The 26,247-nt window shown below is 42.0% G+C and overlaps 1 protein-coding gene across 1 annotated transcript; it reads left to right on the top strand.

Annotated features, from left to right (window-relative positions):
• The first annotated feature begins 4,549 nt into the window (after positions 1-4,549).
• On the top strand, positions 4,550-24,645 carry LOC111265640 (gamma-aminobutyric acid receptor subunit beta). Its single transcript, XM_022842485.2, has 9 exons — positions 4,550-11,172; positions 12,904-12,992; positions 14,449-14,516; positions 16,146-16,372; positions 16,994-17,076; positions 17,479-17,882; positions 19,252-19,584; positions 19,842-19,985; positions 20,264-24,645. Exons 1-9 carry the CDS (start codon positions 11,009-11,011, stop codon positions 20,537-20,539), a joined length of 1,788 nt encoding a protein of 595 aa, XP_022698220.1. The 5' UTR covers positions 4,550-11,008; the 3' UTR covers positions 20,540-24,645.
• The last annotated feature ends 1,602 nt before the right edge of the window (positions 24,646-26,247 follow it).

Below are 26,247 nucleotides of genomic sequence, written 5' to 3' on the forward strand. Positions count from 1 at the left end.
AACTATCTCTTGTAATCTATAATTCACTGTTCCAAGTCCGTAGTCCAGGGGGCAAGGATCTTACTCACGGATCCGTCTGCGCTGCAATAACAACGTTAACACAAATATAGTAATGATTTTACTGGCGTTGGTTGGTGTTACCACCGCCAACACAAACACCCACAACAACAATAACTACAAGTATTAGACAACCAAGTTTTTCTTTGTTGCTACTGTTATTCTTCTTGTTGTCACTGTGGTCGCCGCAGACCACTGACACCTTGGCCCAATCCCAGCTAAGCGGAATCCTGTAGTTGCTATTTCTTTAGCAGCATTGAAAAAAAGAACATTCATTTCAGATGTTAGTGAACTAAAGTGTGGGTGCATCTCTGCCGTTCATCGACAGCGGAAGAAACACAGTGTAGTATAACATTGTACAGTTAGACTGGGAGCTGATGTTCGGTCAATAGTGATGCTGCGCCAGAATTGGCTACCACTCACATCGGAACACTTTGGCGGGTTTTTCAAAATTGGAAATATATGTAGAGCAAATGGCAGAGCGCATTTGAAGCAAGCTATCTACGCTACGTCTTGTTTTATGGCATATTAGAGCACGGAAGAGAAAGGCAGAATTTGCAGAAGAAATTATTATATCTTATTATCTCTTGTCGTTTATGTTAGAGCCCAATATTGTAGTTATTCATTACGTAACGAACTGCACTTTAGTGCATGTAATAATTAACTGTTAATATTTTTCTATAAAAGATATATCTTACGGCTTTAGTACATTATCTATTGAAAAGATCAGTTTTATATAAATAACATTAATGATACCTGATGCGACAACAATTATTTAAAATATGGAAGCTAGAAGAAAAAAAACCTAGCTAGAAAAAAATCGTCAATATTTCCTTGACAATTTAGTATTATGATTCGTCTACCATAGTTTCACATGAGGCCTGGCAGCTTTATCGTAAAAGTTTAAAAAGGCAGAAATGTTTAGGAGCTAAGGGGAAACGGTAACAGTACGTGCCCCGCTCTCCAAAACCAACTTGACTGTATAAAAGCTGGTATAAGGAATATCCAGATGATTCGTTATGCCAAAAATGTTCTTCAATAACAACTACATTTGAGCAGTGGCAATCTATGAGAAACTTCTACCCAATATTAGTGTTGAGGAATTATTATTACCGTGAAGTTGACGTTTTTAACCCAATGGAGAACTGTGTACGGATGGTGAATGGATGTTTATTTACTATTGCGCATGTATTTCAAAGATTAATATGTGGCAACTTGTACTTACAGCCGTAACACAAACTGTTATTCGTTCATGAGATTCACTTAAACAATGCAGGACGCTAAAATTTACTGATGTAAAGGGGATAGATCAGGCGAGGGGTCCATCCAATCTTATACCGTCAACTGCTTATGTAGCAACTACGAATAACAGGCGAACCAAAATATTTGTCAAATGTAGCGCGCGTCAATTTAATTTTTGGAAGCCGAACAAACTATAACCGAATACGCCTCTAAGTCATGCACTCTTCCGCAGGTTCAGTCCTGATGTCTAATATATGGTACAGTTTGCCTTACGAAAGAGCAGTGGGGTTAAATAAATGAACTCGTTAAAGTTAGCGGGTAACGGCTTGGCCATCATCTTCTACACCGAGTGTCGTCGCCACGGATCCACCGCTAGTTTTCCAGTGGCTCCCTGATTATAAACATATAGGAAGATGAGTGAAGAGAAACGTTGTGCTGTCTGATCCGACACGTTCTTCAGTTCGGATAGGGGATTAATGAAACGAAACGTTGCAGTGTCAAGTGTTACGTCCCAACCAGATCAGTTTCAGTAATCCGGATCTGCTTTCTAACTTTGCGGCTGTTACGGGCTAAATATTGCACTGAACTGTTGTCGCTATTAATGATCGCATACGTATCTGTGAGCATGTTTCCTGTTAATTCACTGCCTTAGCACGAACGAACAGACGCAATCGTAATCACAGGATCATTTGTGGCATAAATCAATACATCTGCTTTCAAATACAATGTCGTAAACTATAAGTAAAAATATTCCGTTTTTATCGGACGCCGATCGGATATCTTGGGCTTTGAATATTTAAGTGTTCGTATAGGGGTGAGTTTTAGAGAGTAGAAATGGGATGTAATTGCAATAATGGGTACATTCGAAAAAATCTACGCCCGTCAACATTAACAAGAAATCAACATAATCAAAAGAAATGGCCCGTCGCAGCTGGTCAGAGGCAAGCCTGCGCTATACGTATCTGCAAAAATGTTTAAAATACGCTCATTTTATTACGACGCCGAATAAATTAAGTTGCTATTGATAGTCAATGCGACAGGAAAACCCAGCTGTCTGCATAAAAACGCCACACTGACATCAACCTATATCTGTGAGGAACGCGCATCCTACAAAAATGCAATCACCACGCGCCTGTATTGTCTGAAGGTGCCTTCCAAGCCTATCGTGACGTGATCAACGCCATGGTCAATTCGAATACGTACGGACGCACCTATTTAGGCATAATCTCAACGTGTTACGTATCCTATCGATTACTCAGCGTTGCCACTTACAAATATAACACTTGCAAATATAACATTTAGGTTAGTCGGGGGCTGCCGCAGTTGTCATTGCTGATACTGCAACAGCGTCGGTGGTCGCTCATGTTGCGCAAGGGGTCTACCCAGCGCAAATGGTCATAGAGCTATTTCGTGCTGAAATCGGTAAAGCAAATATGTACGAAGAATGAACGAGCAGTTTTGGACCCAGTCTTCCTGCAGGTTACATTTATAAGGCAATGTACGTGCCCATCTGCCTACGAAACGCGACGCACGATACCCAACCGGGTGTGGTAATGGTCGTCGAGACAGAACAACGCAGTGCTAGCATATAAATCTGCCATAATTGCCTTAATCCTCAGCTCCGCGCCAATGACAAACAGAAAACGTACAATTTCAAATAGATATGGATTTTTGCACTTTGCCTAATTAGTGAAATGGTTTGCAGTATTTAAAAGTTTGCCAAATAACTGCGTACATTTTAATAAAGTGTGCTATTGTCGTAAAATAGAGATAAGATATTCATACATTGGATGATAGTTTGACTTCGACCGACGAGGAGGTAATAACGCTAAAAATTTTTCCAGCTGCAGGCAACCATGACCTTATGAAGTACTGTACTATTAAAGTGATACATGACTATGAGCAAATTATGAATATGTCGAGGGAGCAGAGATGTCCTAATTACTTTTTCGGCCGCATAAAAAACTGCGAAAAAATAGTATTTACTAAAAAATATTAAAGGTAAATAAAATCAGTTAAAAATGTCTCGTTATCTGAGATGTCATGGAAAAAATTCTCGCAGATCTTAATTGCGGCGTAGGTTTTCCCATGAGCTGAACATCTTTGACGTCTGTTTTCAGCAGCTGTTAGTAAGCAAGGTAGATACGAAAGGAAAGTTACCCTTAGGATCCCGTTCGGCGTCACATCTGATAATCGGGTAATTTTAAAAGTAAATCTGGAATATCCAATTCAGTTAAAAAACAAAAAATATCTTTTATGGGCGAAGTTTCGCTGAGCTATATAAAAGTTATCTTTCAAATACGCTAATTTAAATCCTGCTTAACGCATGACAGATATTGCTACAACTTGTACCATGTTCGCCAACATGAAACCTCTTAACCATTATTACAGCTAGTACGTAATGTATTACTTTGGAAGAGTTCAAGTACAGATAAAAACTTGTCTCCCAATCATAAATAGTGACCGATTTCGGGCTATAAACAATGATGATTCAGATAAGCGTAGCTTTTTATGGCAGTTATTTCCTAAGAGCTGAACTGATATGTTAGATAACCTATTGCTTCGAATGGACCCAAATGCGTAATAATCCTCGTTCAAAAATTTATATGTCCTACTTGACCTGATTGTGTAACAGCAGTAGCGATCGCAGACGCTAGGTCGCGCCCATAAGACTGGAATATTCAGAAATTAGACTCGTACGTTTGTACTCCAGAAACAATGACGGGCAAACGAACGCAGCCGCTATCTGCGACACACCCGTTCCATGCTCTAATTGACACAAAAAAGCCTTTTTGTTTCTTTTTTTTTTTCAAATTCAGCTCTTTTCTAGGTTACAAGCTTGTTTTCTAAGCAAATCAAATTTAGCGCGAATCGAGTAGTAACAATTTACAGAGGCCGCAGTACAACCTATGAAGACGTCGGAAGGGTTCCTGCTCCTGCTGCTGTTTTATGAGCAGTAAACAACATCAGTGTATCTTGGCGAATTGAAAGATGGCGATGATGTTGAGAGCCGGAGCTTCGTCGAGTGCTTTTTTCTTGGAGGCTGTACTTTTCTTCGTCTCAATATTTTGTGTTCTAGAACGAGCAGCAGGCCAAAGGGCAGACCGAACGTTAACAGAATGGACCATGTACAAAAAGCAAATAGCGAAACTGTCTCAGCTAGCAAACAGCGTCTGCCTGACGGTAGCTGACTTCTAGAAGTTCCAGAGACCTCTGCCTCTTGCTCCTATCGCCTTTAAATCCAACGTACCCTAGACGTGAAAAGACTTCTAATACAAAGAATCTTCACCATTCGCTTATCCTTTTTTCTTTGCCCAAAAGAGGATCCAGTCCGTATCCTTTACTTCGTCCTTTTCCTCTTTCCCTTGGAATAATGGAAGGCAGAAGAAGACGAAAGGGTAAGGGAGATAAGAGATAGCAGAAGGCATTAGGTCATCGAAGACCTAAACAGGCTAAACTGGCTGGCTATTAGATGTTAGCCACCAGGACATTCCAAGCATTCACTCCACGATCGTCCTGTGTTATTTACGGGTCGGAACAGATGCCGACGGAGACCCGTAACCATAGAGAGAAACCGTAAAACAAAGTTGAGTTGTATTACATTTTATCTAATTTATCTCCATACAACTTTTACATCAGCCAAAAGCGTTCATTTACACACCAACTTGTGCAAGGGCCAAGTTCATTCGTACACAACCCTATGGTTTCCTTACCACACTCGCTTCTATCTTGCCAATCATCATTACTGTTTGATTTTAACAAATACTGATTAGTTTTACCCACCTCCGATTAAATCGGAAGACCGATACCCCAGAGTACCGAAACATAAGACAGAAAAATAAGACACTAGAATATACCTAGTATATTCTATATAACAAATAACTGTTAGTAATCACGGGTGCCGCAGCATGTTACAGCGACCACTGCCGCTTTCATTATATAGAATGCCCTTTTGTTTAGATTCAGATCTATGCACACGTAGCCTATTAGGTATACATTTGTAGTTAGACTGATCTAATTATAGTCTGGTCTTGATGAAGAATGTATGTATAATATTACTCTTGATACCTAAAACAGAAAACGCAATATGGATTTCTAATTCGTGCGAGGGAAATCTGGCTACGCGCTCACGGCACTCAATTGATTTTGATACAACCAATGCCCAAGTGATCCCACGCGGCTGACCTTGCTAGTCTAACATCTATTGTCAAACAAATATTATGCCATCTATTAAAGATTGCAGTGGTTGGTAAATGGGCTGTCCTTCTCAAATATCTTCTCCTTCGAATGCAACCAGACCAGTTTAAGCACAACATAATTCTATATATAATAGTACATACAAGTAGACTACATACAGTACACACATTATGAAACTCAACTATGCAATAAAAGAACACGACGTACTACGCATTACCCTAGCGGGTAGAGATCATGTATGTAGAGCAGATAACGATTCATATTTGACAGAGCCTTCCGTTAATGACTGTGCTTTTAGTAGGTGCGGACATGAGTGGTTTAGCGGCGTGCCGGCGGTGTCATCCGAGGCCGCACGTTAACGTGCATCCGAGGTCGTTTCAACGAGGTGAGGTGCGGCGCCCTCAGCACCGAAGCTGAAGACGTGAAAGGCCGCAGGCCACCATAGCCAATCGCCAATCAACGTCACTATTACCGCCTACGGAGAGTGCACGAAGGTTAGACACGGAGCGAACGCAGACGGACGCACATCACGGACGGGTTCCAACTGCGGAACATAGGGCAGCGTCGCGACGCAACATCGAAGGAGGTGAACCGAAAACAAAACTACAAAAAATCAACTGAGCAAAAAAGGGCGAGAACTGATTACCAAAATGGTCGCCTGAACCTAAGTTGCGGCCAGCTGCTAAGTTCATAACAACTGAGAACCTGCCGTGTTGGCCTTCACTCGGTAGACGAGGCCAAAAACTAGGAGGCTAGAAAAGAAAGAGCAGTACAAAAACCACCAAAAAGAACACTACGAGCAGCGAGTTAAAAAAAAATATAGGGTCTTCCTTAGTCTTACAAAGCCACTGCTCAACGGTCAAAGCCACACGACACAGCAGGCCACATTTAATGCACTGTTTGGTCTACTGTAGAGTAGAACAATACACAATCGCAAGGCGCAGGGGAGAATGTGAAAGCGGCCACAACAAAAGCTCAAACTTTGACCAGAATTCAAAAGACGCTGAAGATACTTCTAAGCAGCATTGACTGCCACGTTGACACACACCGAAATAAAAACAAATTTCTGCACTGCAGTAAGAGGAAACGAGCAGCTATCGTGTCCCTCGCCGTCTCTATTTGTTGCCTCTCTTTCTTAATTAACTTACGTTCCGCTAATTTCTAAGTTGTTGTTGCTGACCATAGGCAGCAATGATAAAACAGATTGTTGAGTAGTGACTCTAAAGCGATTCAAGAAGGTCATAACTATCTATATTCTATAGAAGTTTTTGTTTAAAAGAAGACAGCAAACTAACTTCAACGCAAGTCAACGGGATAACTGTTCTGGCGACAACATGATTCTGTGTTACGCTTCCTGAGTTGTCATTGTAACCAACGTACATCTCTGTCCGTTCCAACTGCGTACTCAAAAAAATCTCTCGTCGCTGTCCTTTCTGAACCTTCGTTGAGGTCGAGTCCCATTAGTCTACCTCTTTCTCCTGTCCTGCCATTTTCTCGTCACACCGGATTGGTCGAGGTTGGGCCTCAAGAAGATCGAGGTGGTTAAGTTCTATCTATCAATATATCGGGGACTCCGTTCATCATCTGTTATCATTCGTTTATTAAGTCTCTCCTTCTAAGCTCGATTCGTACGTCTACGGACACATTAACTGCACTACACTCATTATCGACGTCGCAGGCGACTCGTCTATCTTACCACCGACAAACGAAAACGATAGAACGTCAAAACCTAGGAAGAACAACCAAGACGGTCATCTAGCAAAGGTCACACGAAAAGGCGCCAAACTATTTTGTAGTATAGGTAGATGTTGAATAGAATACAAAGCTTCGGCATCGGCATCGGACTAAAAGCGCAACTAAATATTGGCAGTAAAAAGGAAGCATAGACAGGCAAAACATACGCGTGAAAAATAGCAGAAATCTCGCGGCCCTCAATAGCTTTCCAGATATTCTTATTCACTCAACGGCAAATAACACGCAAGACCTTCAGTTCACAGCAAACTGACGACAGCAGAAAAGTTTAGTCAACTAAAAATACTTGCTAGAGTCAAGACACCAGCAGATACACAGAATGAACGGATGGCTTCCAGCAGTTCATGCAATGTCGGCATGAAATCACTCTCCTCCTCTTAATAAATGTTGGCCTTATCAATAACAAACAGTAGCGGCATAATGACCAATTATCCCAGAACCAAGACCGACCCAAACTACAATTTGTCCATCATATCGAGGGGGGCAAAAAACTGAAGCCCCTTGTTAGATCTGAACAGCGGAAAAGGAACAAAACCAAACACAGTTGAAACCCAGCCGCGGGCAAACCACAACAATACAAGGCATCATCTCAATTAGATCGAGGTGACGTAGCCTGAGAAAACCTGTCGTCCGATTTTACTCCGTCGAATTTCGTTTGTATCCAGCATTTTTTCACTGGAAGGAGTGAAAGCAATAAGGCGACCCAAAGCTGCGTTGTCCTATTGCAAAATTCAACTTGCTGTTGATCGTGTCAATTTTGTTTGTTCCAACAAGATCTAGACCCATTTCTTTCACACAACTGGGCCTCAACTACGTGACCGCACTGACGAAACGCTGAAAAACTGGAATTCTTTAAATAATAAGCGCTAGCACCATAGACCATTTTGTCGCGGGAGCGATTGTCGTCATGAAGGACACTGCACGAAGCTACTCTATTTCTACAGCTATTTCTACTATAATTTCTACAACAATAATAGTGTAGACTGCTTGTAGAACCGTAGACTGCAACGTACATTTAGCGAAGCACATGTTATATAACAGCAAGCAATACCCAATAACAATATTACGAGAATAACAACGAGAAACTTCATAATTTTTGGATATCTATGGTGTATATCGAGCATTGTTTATCAGAAAAAGAGCAACTTCATAATCTACTCATTTCCAACACGTCCAAATAGCCTACTTAATCAGCCATCGTGGTGACGATAAATTAGCAACCGTGAGATTGTTCACTACTTTACGTACAGCCACAGCCACCGAAAAGACAACGTTGACAACTAATCTAGCTATAGCAATTACAGCCATCACCAACTCTATCATAACAACATCGAGGATAAAGAAAACCATCAAGCAGGTCCTGTTAGGTTTCTATTCAACGTCAGGAAGTGAAGCAGGACATCAACCAAAGGACATCACTGTGCATCGTGCATGAACAAAAGTCAACAAAGAACAATCGACCGCCGCAAGCACAACAGGACATCAGTCTGCAATATTCAACCAGACGAAATCAGAACTAAGTCAGTTAAACCGAATCAACTTATATCTACCACCTTCAATTTCGTAGTAGTAAATGCCGCTTGAAATTGTCGATAACAGTAACAGCAACAACAACAGCAGCAACAATAAGTTGATAATGCATCAAACCAATAAACAAAGAACGAACGAAAAAACCAATTATCTAAACAAAGTATGAAAGAAAGATCAAGTTAATTAAGGTTTTTTGACTTTGTAGTAACGAGCGCCTGTCGGTGCCCAGGGCGTGCCACTCTTCTACAATTGTATCTATGCGAAAAAAACAGCAGTCCCATTCTTCAACCTACCAATATACAATTTCGATAAACAGCAAGAAACGGAACTACCGGATTCAAGTGTACACGTTTCCAGTGCGTCAAGAACTACAATTATAGCTTTTGTAATTGTTGTTTCTACTAGAACTTATCTCCTAGTCTCCAAAGCAGAGTCTCTCCATACGCACGAACGCATATAAACAGTTATCATATTTCCAAACGTTCAGCTCAATCAGTCAGCAAAAATAAGTACGCAATGAGCAGAAAATGCCACTTATCAGTGAGTAACAGATAAATATCACCACTGCAACTAACTAATTACTACATATACTAATTAGCGCGTAATTAGTACTACTAAGTACTTGGTACAGACCAAGCAATGAGTCTTGTAGCCGGACGTACAAAGGTACTCGACTAGTACTGCAGTACCACTTGATCGATTTCAAAAAAAAAAAAGAAGAAAAACACGGGAAACACTTAAATTAACGGAACGCAATAAATATCGGACCGCATCGAACGGCCGCAGTCCTCGACCAGAGCTAGAAAACAAGTCATTTGATTGTTGATCAAGCAACGAGAATTATCGTGGCTCGGATTAGAGAGTAGAAGATACGGCTAGATCAGGACACAGTCCCCAAAGGACCCGTCACGAGTGTCACGTCACCACTGGCACGACGTGCAACCTCGCTTCAACATCGAGCAGACCAAAAGAAATATAAAAAAAAAAAAATTAGTGACTAGACAAGTACGACCGTATAATACCGTGCCGGCCATCAAACAAGACAAATCAGCCTAGATTAATTAGCATCTATAAAAATAAACGGCAATGAAGCACTAGAAATCCACAGGGAAACAAATTAAAATTTTCGCTTCAGAGAGAAGACCCTTCCTCAAAATATACAAGCAGGCCCTTTGGTGCCTAGAAAAGAGCTGTACAGAGCTACAGCAAAGCGACGGGAATCAAATCAAGTTGAACTAATAAGAAGAAATTTTCTAAGCAATCGGCCGATCGACTATATAGACTCTACAAAAACGTCATTCCTAAACTGTTATCCCGCTGCAAATATATATATACACACACATATAAATATAGCCATATATATGCATGTATGTATGTATATATATATATATATATATATGTATCCATGTATAGTGGTAGGAGGAGCAGTGCGGAAAGAGAAATCGGCATGACACAAAAGCCCGTCTCCAGCCGAATATAAAGAGGCCGTCACTTAACAGTACGTTGCTCGTCAGTCACTAGCCAATTAAATTCAACTACATAAACTACTAATATTCTACTACCGCTACTAATAAATAATAATCAAGTGCGTCGTTATTCTCGACCGTTAGCTTCAAAGCAGCCCGTCGTCTTCAGACCCGAACACAATCCCACTGCCTTCTGCGTGATATCCATCGGGCCAATTATCGATCGTCCGCTACTCGAACGATTGCCCCAGTGTTTCTTCAGCGATTCCAACTTTGACGGCAAAACATTTCAAGCAGCGGTTTTCAACATGGCCGGGGCGACCCTTAGCTAGTAACGACGAAGGGTGAAAGCACGTAATCAAAACCCAGAAACAAGCCAATCAACTTAAGTTCAACAACAAGAACGAAAAGTGCGTACAACATCGGTAGAAAAGAAACAGTGACAAGAGGTTAATTTCTGAACTTTAGGAACAAGGGCACATATATAATCACTCTCACTGTTTTTCTCTCGGTATTGAAGAACAAGTCGAAAAGCCTCGTTGAGAAGACGGCGGAATACCGGAAGAAGTCCAGTGAGGGAAACGTTCACATCTAGAGTGAGCAAGATAACCAGGGCTTCGTCATCGAATGAGAGCGTGAAAACGGGACGAACAACCGCTACCGTACCTCCGTCAGTATAGAAGAATCATTAGCGGCAAAAAAGAAACAACATCAACTATATTATACGTAACAATACTATATTGACTGAGCTAGTCTTGAACAGCATGGCGGAATTCACTAGGAGCTTCAGGGGCTGCATTAAGCGGAGGGCAACTTCCGCCTGGTTTCTAGTGGCGTTCACAATGGTCTTCTACTGCCTCAGGGCAGTTCAGACTGAGAGGGTCCTCCTCCACCAGATGGCATCCGGCAGCAGCGGTCTAAGACCGGGGTAAGTAAACACATTGTAGAATATTCTAGACACAAAAACGGTACAGAATATCAAGACATTTGAACAGTAACGGTAAATATGAACTAGTTCTTTATAACGCTATATAGAGAAAAGGGGAATCAGGCTATCTTTGAGCAAAACAAGTACGACAGGTCCTTGAATTTCCTCATTTTTTTGTCCACTGACACCTTCTGATGATTAGTTTAAACTAGTAGGGAGCACATCAGAAACACTGACAACCACCTAGTGAATAATTATGTCAACTTACCGTATCGATAAATAGACACTGCTCCTTCGTCAAAGCCAGAAAACACTTATCTAGTTAATCTAAAAAAGTGAACATAAAAATGTCTTGATCTCTGATTGCAAACTGAGATCTCTGAGGCAAAACCTCGGCTTCCCGCCCCATCGTCCGCTTATCAAATCTCAGTTCAGGCCGCACCTTCTAATGGAGTCCAATATTAAATGAGGTACCGCAAGCCATAAGTAGTGATGACAGAAAGAACAACACCAAGAGGGGTAACAATAACAACTTCTATAATAGCAAATTGAAACACCTGTTGGTACCATAAAAACAGTGGCCAATTCGATCTCGACACCCACTCAACGTTGCCGCTTTGCGTTCGACATGGATAAACGCCCAGAATCAGCGATTCATGCAACTGCAGGTTAATATATGCGTGAAACAGGCGCTGCTCGTCTCCTAGTCCGCAAGTAGGTACAGAGGGCCTACGTACTCGTCATCCGTGTCTGTACATCGGAGATGTACTTCTGTCATTAAATATGCACGACGCATATTCAAGCAGGTACCGGCTAGACCAACAGATTCCTGAATAGGGCGGCCGGTGAGGCGTCGATCCCGCGGCCATAGTATTAGATGCGCACGCCAGTTACGATTATTGTTGCCACCGGTAGTATAGGGTTTGATTGTATCAACGCTATGAAAGCTACTAGTACTATTGCCTACGCTGTCTGTGTCCGTTTGCCCAATCATTGGATTTTGACTACCCCGTGACAAGTCCGCCTCTTTCGCACACCTTCTTTTATATTCACTGTTTCTCCCTGCTGTAGCTGCCGACGCATAAATCGACGAGAGTTACCGTAGCTCACGACGACACGAACTAATTGGATTTTCAACTTAGAGGTGTCCAATATACGTCGGTAAGATTGGGAGAGCTAAACCATGGGTTTCTTGCTCGAGCTAGATGGCCCCCATGAACGCTGCGTACTATTAGATAAATAGAAAACATTTTCCTTCTTATAACAACTGTTCATCTCGTTTTAGCTCTGTGCCGCTATATATATATATATATATATATATATATATATATATGTATATAAGATTGAACCTACTCAGCTTCCAAGTTCAGAGGGTTGTCTGAGACAAGCAGAATTCATCTAAACTTGATTCAGTCTCGAGCCGATTGGGGTAGCGAGCTGTTGGTTAGAGATCTAGCCAAATAAAAGACGTCGAAAGATCATTGTTTGTGACATAGTTTCATTATAGCTTTCCATGACCATGGTGTAGTCGTGTTAAAAAGTATCCAAAGGATTCGATAGTGCTGTGAGATGTTGATGCAATCATAGCGGAACCTTCCAACACATTCAATTTCTATTAAACACTTTCTTAGTTAGTACTAACCATTGTTGAACTCGATATGTCTAACCAGATACATAACAGTTCATTAATTCAGGCTCCTAATTTATAACGCCTTAATGATTTAATTGCAGTCAAACGCAGCGCGGTCAAAATATCACGCACATACTCAATGCCTTTTTCACCAAAGGATATGACAAGCGAGTTCGACCCAATTATGGAGGCAAGTAAAATTCATATTACCTTTATCGTATCTATCAGTAGTATAATAAAATGTAATTATTCTGCAAAGCCAATCGAGTCTTTTACCCACTAGGTGGCGACCTTACACTCTGCGGTTCCATACTAGATGTACTGCTGCCTGTTCAGCTTTGGGCCGTCTCGATGCGGCCATTTCGCATGCAGTCCATATGAGGTTTGTGTCCTGTAGGACGGTTTGATACTACGAAGGCCTGAAGAAGAGCAGCTCATATTTCTGCTTGCCGTTTTAACAAATAGCTACATAAGAATCTATCGTTCTAGTGTGCATTTAGTACTCTCCAAGAAGAAGTGAACCGGGCAGGTCTGCTGTCAGCTTCCCCGAAGTGCCGAGGTCAGCTCCCCTCTTTCCTGTTTCCTTTTGTAGGAAAAGTATGGCTGGTGCACTCCATTTATGCAACGGAAGCAACAGCTGGTGGAGATTGCTCATTCATTTACACAGATATGGGTCGTAGGTCATCTGCGGCTGGTTGACATAACTCAGTTTATTATAAAACAGTATATTTTGATAATATTGTCGTTCGGCCAAAGATGAAACGAAAACCTTAGTTCATAAAGCACATTCGGTGTTCTTCATACGCCTCATATACGCCTACTAAAGCGACATATCTAACGTAATATAATTAGCTGTCTAAATAATTATGGATAGGTAACTTTACTACATCGATTTTCAGAGCGAGATGGACACACGTTACTGTATTAAATGCTTTTGAGTTTGTAAAGTTTTAACGTGATTTGCAAGTAATCGAGTTTTGGCCAACTTAGAGCTTACTTCCGGTCACGAACGGCCTGCTCAACTCATGCTAGGGAACTTGTCTTGTTTACTATATTTGTACAGTCAACCGCTTATTGCGACGTTCGCCAAACGTGCGCACTCCCCAAAGGCACTGTTCGCATTCAGCGAATAAAAGGCGGCGTTACACGTTATTCAATGTTACCCGGAACTATAGCCTTAGCTTCAATATAGAGCAGAATACATTTCGAGCTTGCCGGTCCAGGGCCATAATCGGCCAGCAGAGGAAGATTTAGGATTCACTGTGAACAGCGATGCCGAATTTACCGCCTCTCGATTACAGAAATGAAGGAAACGGTATATCTCCACGTAATAACCGTACATGATGGTCTTCAAGTGTGCAGTAAAAATACACAATGGCTAGGGAGGTGCAAAGGATAAAATCCATCTTGGCTGCTTGGCAATACTTCCAGATACTCGTAGGGTAACTCTTCCAAAGTCCCCTATGCAGATCTGCAAAGCCATCATTGCTGGTAATTTTATCTCGAATAATAGATAGATGATTGATTCGATAAGACCTCAATCAGCAGTTTACCAAAGGTATGTGTCCTGATTATTTATGCCATGTCAAATATATCATTACGCTATCTGCTGTAACAGGTTTATTCTAATCTAATGCATTTTGCAGGGAATCCCGTGGAAGTTGGTGTCAGTATGCAGATCGTCAGTATCAGTACCGTATCAGAAGTGCAGATGGTTAGTACAAGACGTCAGCACAATCATAAATAGTTACCAAACGTAACAGTAAGTGAGCTTTTTTTTCAATATGAGTGGCAGTAATAATGTGATTGATAATTATCTAAGATGAGCTTTGCTAGTGTTGATTAGCACTAGGCGAAAAGATCGTCAAAATTGTCAAGCATAGCCACCGAAGACTAATTACCTAGTTTGTACCCAGTTTATGCCCATTAGTATTCAAGCATTGTGCCAAAATTTCAATATCGTGTAAGGAAAATTACAGCCTGACATCTTGGATGAGTACCGCGTTTCAAGTACATTTGCTGATATTACTCTTGGCTGTGGTGCATTCCGTGACTCGCTCATTCTGTATATTATAATAATACTTACGAAAACCGTATTGGTATGCGTAACTATATGTCGAGAACCAAAGAGTTAGGTCCTGGTACGTGACACCAGGCAGTAAGTATAACCATTGGCAGCGGACCCCTGTTGGTTTAACTACAGATAAGGTAGTTCGGATTGCCTTCGGGAAGAGCATCCTTTTATATTAAACACACGCTAGTAGTAGTAAAACCTGATCAACTGCAAACATTTTTCAGTTATAAACATAAACGACATACGTACGGCTTATCTATGCCATGTAATTAGTGAGTATGCTTTTTTACGTTTACACGCGAGAAGTAATTGATTTTGCTAGATCATGCCTAGATCCCCAAACAGTGTGAAAGCCGCAATCGACATGAGTGGTCACGTTCCTCATCAAACATCGTTGATAATTCGGATATAGGCAAAATGGCTTAAGCAGCTGAACCAGCGATAGAAAGATCCAGAGGCCGGTGGTTTGAGCACTGCCATTGACATCTGTGACACTACATAATGTGCGTGATTAAGTAAACAAAGTATGGTCAACAAACTTCACAAAAATAACTGTTCCTATATGAATTGAACTGATGAACACGGGCTTCGATCTGTACGTGTCCGTTGAAAACCTCAGAGTAGTTCCAAAGACCAGTGTCATTCAGATGTGACTTCGGCAGTTTGTGACAACAGCTGTAACATATGGATGAACCAAACTACTGATTTTCGCTTGCACATACGGCCCGTATAAAAGCCATATATACGACCTGAACAAGGCTTCCGTCTAAAGCTAGCGTATCTTAGACAGCCTATCACCTGGGCGGGGCGAGGGTAAGTTACTGCCGCTGATTGTAGCCACTAACTGACAACCGATTTGCTATGCACCTAGAGAATTTAGGAAGTCGACGTTAACTCCCCCAGGGTAATGGCGAACGGGCTACCTAGGTCTCCGCGCAACAGGAACTAGATAAATTAGGACCAGTACCAGAACCAGACTGGATGCGGCGGCTGAATTGTTGAAGAGCCAGAAGTAAAGAGAACGCGAGGATGCTGAATTCTAGCTGAAGTATCCTCAGTGCGTATAGGCAGATTTGCTCCTATGCCGCTGACAAATACAAAAGTTTAGCCAGTGATTAGCAAACGGGAATCACTGTGTCTATTAACTAGGGTAACAATAACACGAACGATTCTTTTATTACTTGTTATCTGAATTCATTGCGTCATTATTAAATGGCGCAACTCGCTTTCACCATTTTTCCTGCATTCCTTGTTTAATTTGGTTTGCAGGACTTCACGTCGGATTTCTACTTTCGACAAGCCTGGAGAGACGAACGTCTCTCTTTCGTCAAGAGTCCCGACCTAGACCAGATGACGGTCGGAGCAGAAGTGGCCAACAAGATCTGGGTGCCAGATACGTTTTTTGCTAATGAGAAGACTGCCTATTTTCATGTGGCTACGACGCCCAACACTTTCCTTCGAATTAGCTCGGAAGGACAGGTCTACAGAAGTATTCGGTGCGTACCTCTCACATGGACGCATTATTAATTAGTAGAAATTACCTAGACATGAAAACTTTGAATCGACATTCTAACAAATGTTTTAAGTTTTACGTCCAAGTCTGGTGCTATTGCTATCAAGAACTGTTACTTTAGATGGCTGATAATCCGTTCTAACGCAAAATGAAATACGTTTGGAGTAGGTTTCGAACCTGAACGACCTCGTCAGATATTCCTGTCTTTAGCAACAAAAACATTAGTTATATTGGCCTGATACGAGGCTTAATTTCAGGCCGTGCTGTCTGCATACTTTACATGAGAAAAAAATCGCTGTACGCGTAACGCCAATGCGCTAAAGCGAGCATTGACAACATACATAATTAGGAGAACTATTTGGGAAGTTGACAAAAACAAAAGTCTACTGCGAGTTCGTCACGAATCTTGCAATAGATCGTATCGAAAGTACCTACAAATCGTTAATGGAAGCAAATAAGCCAAGCATCGATGCCCTTGACGCGATAAGGAATGACACCGCATTTCGCTATTTACTACGACCGCCATAATTTCTTTGACGTCTTTACACGTAGGCAGTATTATAGGTTATGTTTGTGCTTCTTCTGCCTTCATACCCCGTTTCAGATTGACAGTGACAGCCAGCTGTCCGATGGATCTTCGATTCTTCCCAATGGACAGACAATCATGTACTATTGAAGTCGAAAGTTGTGAGTATCTATATCAAACACTTTTTGTTACACAGATAGTTCTTTTTGGTATGGCTCATTAACGTTAACACATATAACAAGGAAGTATTATTTTAGCAAACTAGAAATTACCCTAATTATGAAGACAGTATGCGAATAGCAAATGATAATATTGTATGCTAAATACGCAGGACGCAATCAACGGACGGTGTTGACCAATCTGGTCTATTTAATTTCTCTGTTGCTATCTTATACCATTGTTGTTAGGGGCATGATAGTCAAACCATGCATATGTTATTCAATAATGATCGCCACTCAAAAATAACAATATGAACGTTGGCCTATCAGTTATGAACACACTCCCTTCCTATTGCGCCTCCTTTCTATCTTTCTTTCCTGCTACTTTGACCAATATCTTTGCAGTCGGCTATACAATGAGCGATATCCGCTACAAATGGAAGGACGGACCCAACTCGATTGGAATATCGAAAGAAGTCGAGCTCCCTCAATTCAAGGTGCTCGGCCACGTGCAGAAAATCTCTGAGGTGTCATTGTCGACGGGCAACTATTCACGTCTAATCTGTGAAGTCCGCTTTGTGAGGTCCATGGGCTACTACCTCATTCAGATCTACATCCCAGCCTCACTCATTGTCGTCATCTCGTGGGTGTCCTTCTGGCTGCACCGAAACGCAACCCCGGCACGGGTGTCTCTGGGAGTGATGACCGTGCTGACAATGACCACCCTAATGTCCAGCACTAACTCCCAATTGCCCAAAATATCCTACGTCAAATCCATCGACGTTTTCCTAGGAACATGCTTCGTCATGGTAAGAATTCGTCGCCCGAACTTCAAAACGATCACTTCTAATCTTCATTCACTCGCCTTTTTTCGAAGGTAGCACAAACGCAAATACTGCATCTGTGCTCAACGAATCAGTGGGAGATCTTGAATGAGGCTTAACATCAACAGTAGAGAACTAGTGGAGTACTAAAGATCCAGACGTTCTATCTATCGACTTATCCAGCATCCCCCTGTACACTGATACAAAACCCTGTTTGCTCTGGATTTTATGTCGATTGGCGTGCACGTCCATACTAAAGATTTTATGTTCGTTGATCTTTTTGAACTATTATTTCGTCTTGGTCTCGTTTTTAACTAAATCGTTTTCGTCGATGACGAATGGTATAATATTATTGGCGAGCAAATTGCAAGCTTCGTGATCTGTCTCCTAGCAACAGCACGGCTCTTCATCTTCCGCCTTCTTCTCCACTGCTCCGTCATTTGGTTACCCAAACAGACAGATACTTAGTTTGATTTCTTATTATTCAGTGCGAAACGCTGTCTCTCACCTGTGCGTTTGTGCCAACGAGAAAATCTCGCACGGGTTATCACCAGTCCGTAGGCCTTATTCCTATACGGTTTTATTTGACAAAGACCTCCTTTTTTCTATCTTACTCAAATAACTATTTTACACTATCATACGCGACTAGCCATCGTTTGCTTTTTTTTTTTTGGCGTCCGCCACCTCAGCAGAGCACGCTTCGAAGGGTGCTCGCATCGCAAGTATCATCGCACGTTGTCGTCGTGAAGGAGAAGTAGTTATCAGTTTAGGCGACCGCCTTACGCCCTCCTTAATGTTCCACCCCGGGATGTGAATGCAGCTACCGCGCAATGGAAAGCTAATGCCTAGTAGAAGTTCTGACGAAAGAAGTTGCTAGACCTTTACGCTCAGCAGGTTGCCCTACCAGCGCCCCTTCCACCCCATTCGAACACGACAACGTCGCAACAGCCTGAGCCTAGTTTTTTTTTCAAACTCATATGTATTTGTACGCCAACGGCAAATAAGTTATTCTGTGTTTCGTGTGGCGTAACAATGATCAAATATATACAGACCACCTAGAAATCTATTACGATTATGGAGGTGGGAAAAAAGTTAAAGACAGTAGCGGAATTCGTTCACAGAAAAAACTCAACCAAGGTTTCTTCTCAAACGATGCTTTGTTTCACTTTTACCAGCAACAGACACTGGTACGGTCAATAATATTAATCTATAAACACGGCACATTTGATATCATCACAAAAAACCTTTAACCTGCACACTTGTTAAAACCCTTATGTTGCTGTCATGCTATTAGCAAATAACAGAACTTTGTCTTGTACTTATATTTTTCCTGTCTCGTTCCATCTATGCTCAGGTGTTCGCGTCCCTTTTAGAATATGCAGCCGTGGGTTACTTGGGCAAACGCGTGGCGATGAGAAAGTCACGCGCGCAGCAGCTGGCCAAACTGGCAGAACAGGCGCGACAAGAACGAGCGCGTCAAGCTGCGGCCCAAGAGGCCGCCCAGAGCCAGCACCCAGAACCGCCAATGCCACCTATGCCAACGAGTGGTCTCGGTGGGATAATGGGTCCTCAAAGCCCCGATCAGGGAATGCTGCCGCCCCTCGTTAAAGGTTTTGGTGGGGGCTGCCCAACTTGCCCCACAATGATGCAGAGCCAACCACAGCATATGCCACCATGCTTCACGATGGTAGGTTTTTCTCCCTTCTCTTTCCTGCTCGCTCGGTCACTCATTGTTTTATTACACTGTATATATATTTAATACATTGAACGTTGAGGAGTACCGTAAACTAACCGTATCGGCTCCTATGCAGTAGAACGATTTTCGCAGTTGATAATAGTGTTTGAACATCATTCTAGTTCCCTTTGCGCAGCCGCTTGCAAAATTCCTATTCTTATCAATTAGATTAATAGTTTTTTGGCTTGAATTTCACTACTTGTGTATAGACGCTGTACGATAATCAACTCCGGCGGATCGGCGATCAGTGCTGCCCTGGAGTTCGGGGTTGTACCATCTGCTCGACTCAGCAACAGCAGCAACAGCAGCAACAACAACAACAGCAACAGCAGCAGCAGCAGCAGCAGCACTCGGTCAATTGAATTTACAAAATATACCAAATAGAACAGAGCGACTTTTATAAATTTCTCCCTAGGATAGCTTAGCACGAAATGAAGCATTCTAGCCATTTCCTGATAGGATAGTCTAGCGGTTATTAGGCCAGGCTATGTATTCTGTTTTCAATATTCTGCGTAAGTAACAACGTGTAGCAGGAAGCTTATTTTCCTTCAGCGGTCATTCGTTGGTTTTTTTTTAGTGCATGGCATTAGCTTTCCCTTCTCTAACATTACGGTCCTATTGCTATGGTCAGTTGAAGAAGTCGGACTCGAAGAGCTCGCGCAAGGAGTCGACGGCGCAGACTCCTGAGGCGGCCTCGGCGCCGGGCGGCGCCGGCAGCCCGGCCGAAATCGAGGCCGCGCTCGCCGGCAAAAACCCGAATAAGCTCTTCGGGGTGAACCCTTCTAACATCGATAAGTACTCGCGCGTCGTGTTTCCCGTCTGCTTCGTGTGTTTCAATCTCACGTATTGGGTGATCTATCTGAGGATCTCCGACGTGCAGTACGACGAACCAACTATCCTTCACTGAGCTGGGCACGTGCGCAGAGAGATACGTGTGGAAAACATCATTCTCGACTACATCATCATTCCTACGTATTAAAAATGTATTAAGATAAAAACAAACTCACTACAGGAAACTGCTATAGCTACTACTACTACTACGTTTACTAGTGCTACGGGTTAAGTCACAGACAACTAATAACAGTATAAAAAAGAAAAAGTTTCTCTAGCCAAGAAAAGGGGCTCCATCACAAGAACACTAGAAGAATTGCTGCTCGCGAAAAAATCGACACAAGAGGGCCAATGATCTTTAACGGCAAGATTTTCTACAAAAGAAAAACTACGCGATAGAAAAGTAACTCTACCTGATCGTAAGGCAAGTATTAGCAAAGAGAAACAGTAACGACTAAAATGTAGCCTTCGCAGCTTAACATCTTTCATCCGTAGGGATCATCAACCGCAAAACAAAAAATACCGCAGGACACAGTTATACTTCTATTATTATGAAGACAATAGGACAAATGAGAGGAAGCACTACTACAAAGCAATAGTCACAGTGAATTATGATAACCCTATCAGTAATTCTATGCTGGCATCCCACAGCTCTTCGCTTGTATACCACTAAAAGACAAGACACAATAATAACAACAATAACAACAACAGCATTTGTGTACACACAACAAGAAAAACAAACATTAACAGACACAGATCAAGTAAAGGAAAGCGACAGCAGCTAACGAGGTCATCGATGAGATGAAAAGCGACAAGATGGAAAAGAAAAGAAAGCAGACGCAGGAAGACAGGACCAAGTGAAGAAAAAAAAAAAAGGCCAAAACGCAACAAACCAGGAAACGGCCAACAAAACCAAACTCGACAAATAACTACACCATCAGTATCAGCATATGCAGTACCCCCGCATATCCGAAACACAATACAGGAAGGCTCTCGAAGTTCTTCGTGTATTTCGTGCAGCATCCAGATGGTACCGTGGACATGTGTTGTGTCCCCGTGCCGTCCGCTATCGAACCATAAGATAAACCAGTGCAGCAAGCCCGAGAAACAACAGATCAACAACTACAGAAATCGACAGAATGAAAGGGACTTAGATCGCCATGTTGATTGCCATGTTGTACATAAATACTGATATGAATAATATCATTATTACCACAACTACTGTTAACGTATACATAGTATATGATTCTTGCTGATTAATTACCATTTTTTAACAACCAATGACTGGCCAATGACAGTCGGATTATTACTTCTATAACTACAAGTAGTGGCTAAATATGTTGGGGAAAAATGTGCTATATTTGATTGTTGTTATTTATTACTAGATTACTACACTCTTCATTAGTACAATTTGTAAAACAAAGGAGAATTTCTATCGTTCCTACATGCTGAAATAATGAGTGTCGATGATGAATTCCTTAGCACCGATGATAATACCAACACAGTTGTACAGTTGTTAAAAGTCTAACCCGAGCATTTATTCACAGTGTTATCGCTGTGGAGTCAACATAGCAGAAACCTCACTTATAAAGCGGACTCACCCCAGTTCTGATCGGTTCTACCCCAATCAGTCAGAGGCTGCGTTTAGCCGAGTCCGCGACTTAGCCGCTATCCAGTGAAAATATCAATTGTCATCTGTGTGTCTATCTAACTTGATTGCAATGTGTGTGTCTCTTAATAACGATCTGTTTCTTATCTATAGTACTACTATAGCTATGATTCCACTTCTAATTATAAATTGTCTCAAAAAACAACTCTGACCTGTACGAGTGTTAACACTACACGTGGACAGTTATTACCGTTCAAGGCTGGCCGATTCATGCCCCAGTGTCCTCTGGTGTTGTTGGAGGGACGGGCATTTCGAGCCGGCGAGAGGGATCTGTCGGATCTCTCGACGCTCGCTCTTCGATGAGCAGACGTCGAGGCCTACAACAGTGAGAAGCCGGGGCGAATCGAGAATCTGTTCAACGACGCGCAACTTCATAAACCCACATGGAGAAATCTTGATAACGTTGCCTTGACTGAAAATTGAAAGCGACTAGTGAAAACGAAGGGACTCACAATCTATCGGCACTCTCTGAAGGTTTGGTGATGAAAATTACGATTCTTAAACATGAATAATGGATCGAACAGTCAGATGGATTACGAGACAGGATATCGCTGCAAAGCAAAAACAATAATCGGCCTTTCAAACCTTCGACCGCTTCGGCACTTCACGGGACGCGTCCAGTTTGGACCGTCTTCATGAGCTCCTCACCGTCTCATATCAAGAGTGACCCTCAACTCAGCAATGACCACTTCAGTTGCGCTAGTCAAGACTCTTTGCAATTCAATAATACAAAATCAAATTTCTTAAGTAATAAGTAGTAGTTGCTTACGAGATTGTAGATCATATCATACGCACACCTATATACACACAAACACAGACATCAGTCACGTACGTAACTACATAACTGAACAAGACCCCTCAACCACTGTCAATCTGATCGACTATTCAAGCTGCAACAGCGAAAAAAACATCCATAATAACAAATTCGGAAAGACATCTCTTTACGCAATAACGGCCATCGATTTCTCCTGGTTGAGTCTCGAAAATTCACGGGCTTCCCACCTCTCCTTCCCGGTTATCTCTCCGGTAACAAGAAGAACGACAATATTGTCGTTCTTATATATTAATATTAACTTATTAAGTTAATATTATTAACTCCCACATCAAGAACTATCATTATTTCAACAACACTAAATATCATATCAGAGAAGCAAAAGCAACAGTTCCGGCTAACTTACATGCTTTTGGCAGCAAAAACGAGACCACAAATAATAGTTTGTGACTTGAACGAAAAACTCTGATACTTCCGAACTCCGAACCTGACGAAAAAAATAGTTATTGAACTTCTACACGACACGAGCTCAAATATTGACGTACGTACCTTGTACTACAATTCGCATCGGGCGCAGCAGGCCTGTGCAGTCGGAACCTAACGGATCGCTTTGTATTGTTCCCCAACAACCCCAGTGTCTTGAATGAGTCACCCTAGGAAAGCTAACCGGTCACGCTAATTAGAAATTGTCGATAGACATCATTTGAAAGTAGTGCCACTGCCAGTTTGCCTATTTGTAACATTCAATATCGACAACTATTTCCAGTAATCGCTTACGACACACTTACATACATAGTTGATGATCTTTATCTATTCTTGGACCATTTCAGTAAATCACCTACGTTTAGATCGCACGTTCACCTTAATCCACCGTCACTGATCACATCAACGCACAAATATCAATCTGAAGACAACAATTTAATTGTAATTACGACAACCACTACAACGGCATCGATCGATCGATCGATCGATCGATCGATCGATCGACCGATCAATCAATCAGCTCTCTGACGAGCTCTAACGAACGCTGGACACTTGATTTCATGACAAAACAAAAAATATCGACTAATACTAACATCAGCATATCGAAACAACATGAGCAGAAAAAAAATGTTCAAGTTAATGATGAAGATGCCACCGTTAATACTGCAACAATACGTGTTGTATTAGGCCATATTATACATATATCCTCATATATGTATGAGAGAACAATGGCTCAGACGGTTGGATTGCTTAAAGACGCTTGCGCATTGCCGAAGCCTGTAGCGTTTTAATGAATCGCATATAAAAAAAAATCATTCTCAAACGAACAGAGAAGGGTACACAACTACAGTGTATAACTTTGTCACTGACAAACCCCAACAGCGGCATGTAACTTGCAAACACAGCATTGCAGTGATGAATTACTTAAAACTAGGCTTCGGCCACTGCGGACCTTGCGCCCAGGGAACAACCTAACCAATCATCATCTGACACGACACCCTGCATCTCTATTGCGGAGTTACACGGCTAACAAAAACGGCAGACGCCAAGTGTGATTAGACAAAACAAAGGAACCATCTGTACTATGCACATTCGCCGAATGCTACGGTACACCACATATTTTTACGAAAGAAAAGCTGAAAATCAATAGCGAGAACAACGTCCAAGTCCAACAATCGAATACTGGTATCACTTCTACGAAGCGGAAGCAGAGATGAAGATCTCGACACATGACACACAACCAGCAAAAAAAAACAAAGACTTAAGCAAGAATGATTGTTTGCAAATCATACAGAAACACAATAAAACGAATACCGATAAGATGGAAAAAGGAGCTTACGCTCTGATTATTGATGACTCCTGTCACAGTCCGATATCTATACAACTATCGATAATTATCGCTATCATTCATCTGCTTGTAATTGATTTTGCTTCAACATCGGCAAAACAAAAGCCAATAATGCCACACAGCAAGCAAAAAACGGAAAGAACATGAGCAACAATAATAAGCAAGCTCGCAGCTTACAACAACTGCTACGGATCAAAGCGCAAACAGAGGTTCAATGCAAATACAGACTGCATCGAACCTGTTAACAACCTGTACGAATCAGTTTAAGTCACTCATTCTGATACGGCACGCCTGACGCTGCACAGATAACGAGGTGAGCAGTAGAAGCACGAGATGCACGACATACGAATTCACGGACCCGTCCATAGAAGTCTATCCTTTAGCCTAGTAAGCAGAGGTAGACAGTAAAAGAGGTACAACACAGTCCCAAGAGAAGAAGACAAGGACGAAAAGTCTTCCTCTCAAGGCTTACTTAATAATAACTAAGACTGAAAATAACAGTTCATTATGTACTACTACCATTGCTAACCAGTTACGATAATACTGTCATACATTATTAGTCTGCGCGCATTCGCTGGTCGCAAGTCGCTGGATTTGGCGGACAGATCGATATCGGATCGGATATCCATATCGTGTTTGCGAACGAACGTATCGGAACGTACGTATTTGAAATGAGCTGAAAGACATGGCCACGACCCTACCAGCAAGTGCGCGCGCTGCACAGCAGAACCAAGCAACGGCGCGTAACGACAGACATCTTAGCCAGACGATAAAAACAAGCCTAGAGCAGCTAATCCGCCAAGCCGAAAAAGCCAAAACGCTGAAGCAATGCTTCTCTCACTAACAACAGCCGAAGCTTAAGACAAAATATATTCAGTACACAGCGCGCTTGTTTTCTTTGACAGCATTACGTACATAACAGTCGATAAGGAACAGGATATATTAGCACGCAGCGGATGCACTGTTTGTGCGTCTGTGTGCTTAAAGGTACAGTTAGCTGTTCAATTAGAATTGGCTGAATCCATGCTGGGAGATACTGGATTCAACGTCAGTAAGGAGCCCAACCAGCGATGAAAGAAGTTTCATCTTGCGCCCCGTGTGCATGTGCACCTAACCAAGCTGCACACTATATACCTGTATCCAGACACGCCGAAAATAGATTGCCTGGAGATTAATTGCCAAATCGTTTCACATGCGGTACAAAGCCGCCGAGCTTACATGTCCTTCGACTTACGATCGACCACTCTGACGACGATAAATTGTTTCAAGGTCATTGTTAATAACTGACCTTTGCAATTCTAAGCAACCCCGACGATAGCATAAGACTAAGCTGTCGACGCCCTCTATCCAAAACAAACGAAGTTCGGTCATATACGAACTATCAAAAGGCAACAGTAACACGGACGACGATTAGAAGCGGTCTAGCGTCCGTGAGTTTTGTATCGATGCCAATCTAGCAGAATGTACGTTGGAGAGGATACCTATGCTATACCGAGACAAGGAAATCGGGAG

This window comes from Varroa jacobsoni, unplaced genomic scaffold (genome assembly GCF_002532875.2).
Source record: "Varroa jacobsoni isolate VJ856 unplaced genomic scaffold, vjacob_1.0 scaffold_994, whole genome shotgun sequence".
Classification (NCBI taxonomy): Eukaryota; Metazoa; Arthropoda; class Arachnida; order Mesostigmata; family Varroidae; genus Varroa; species Varroa jacobsoni.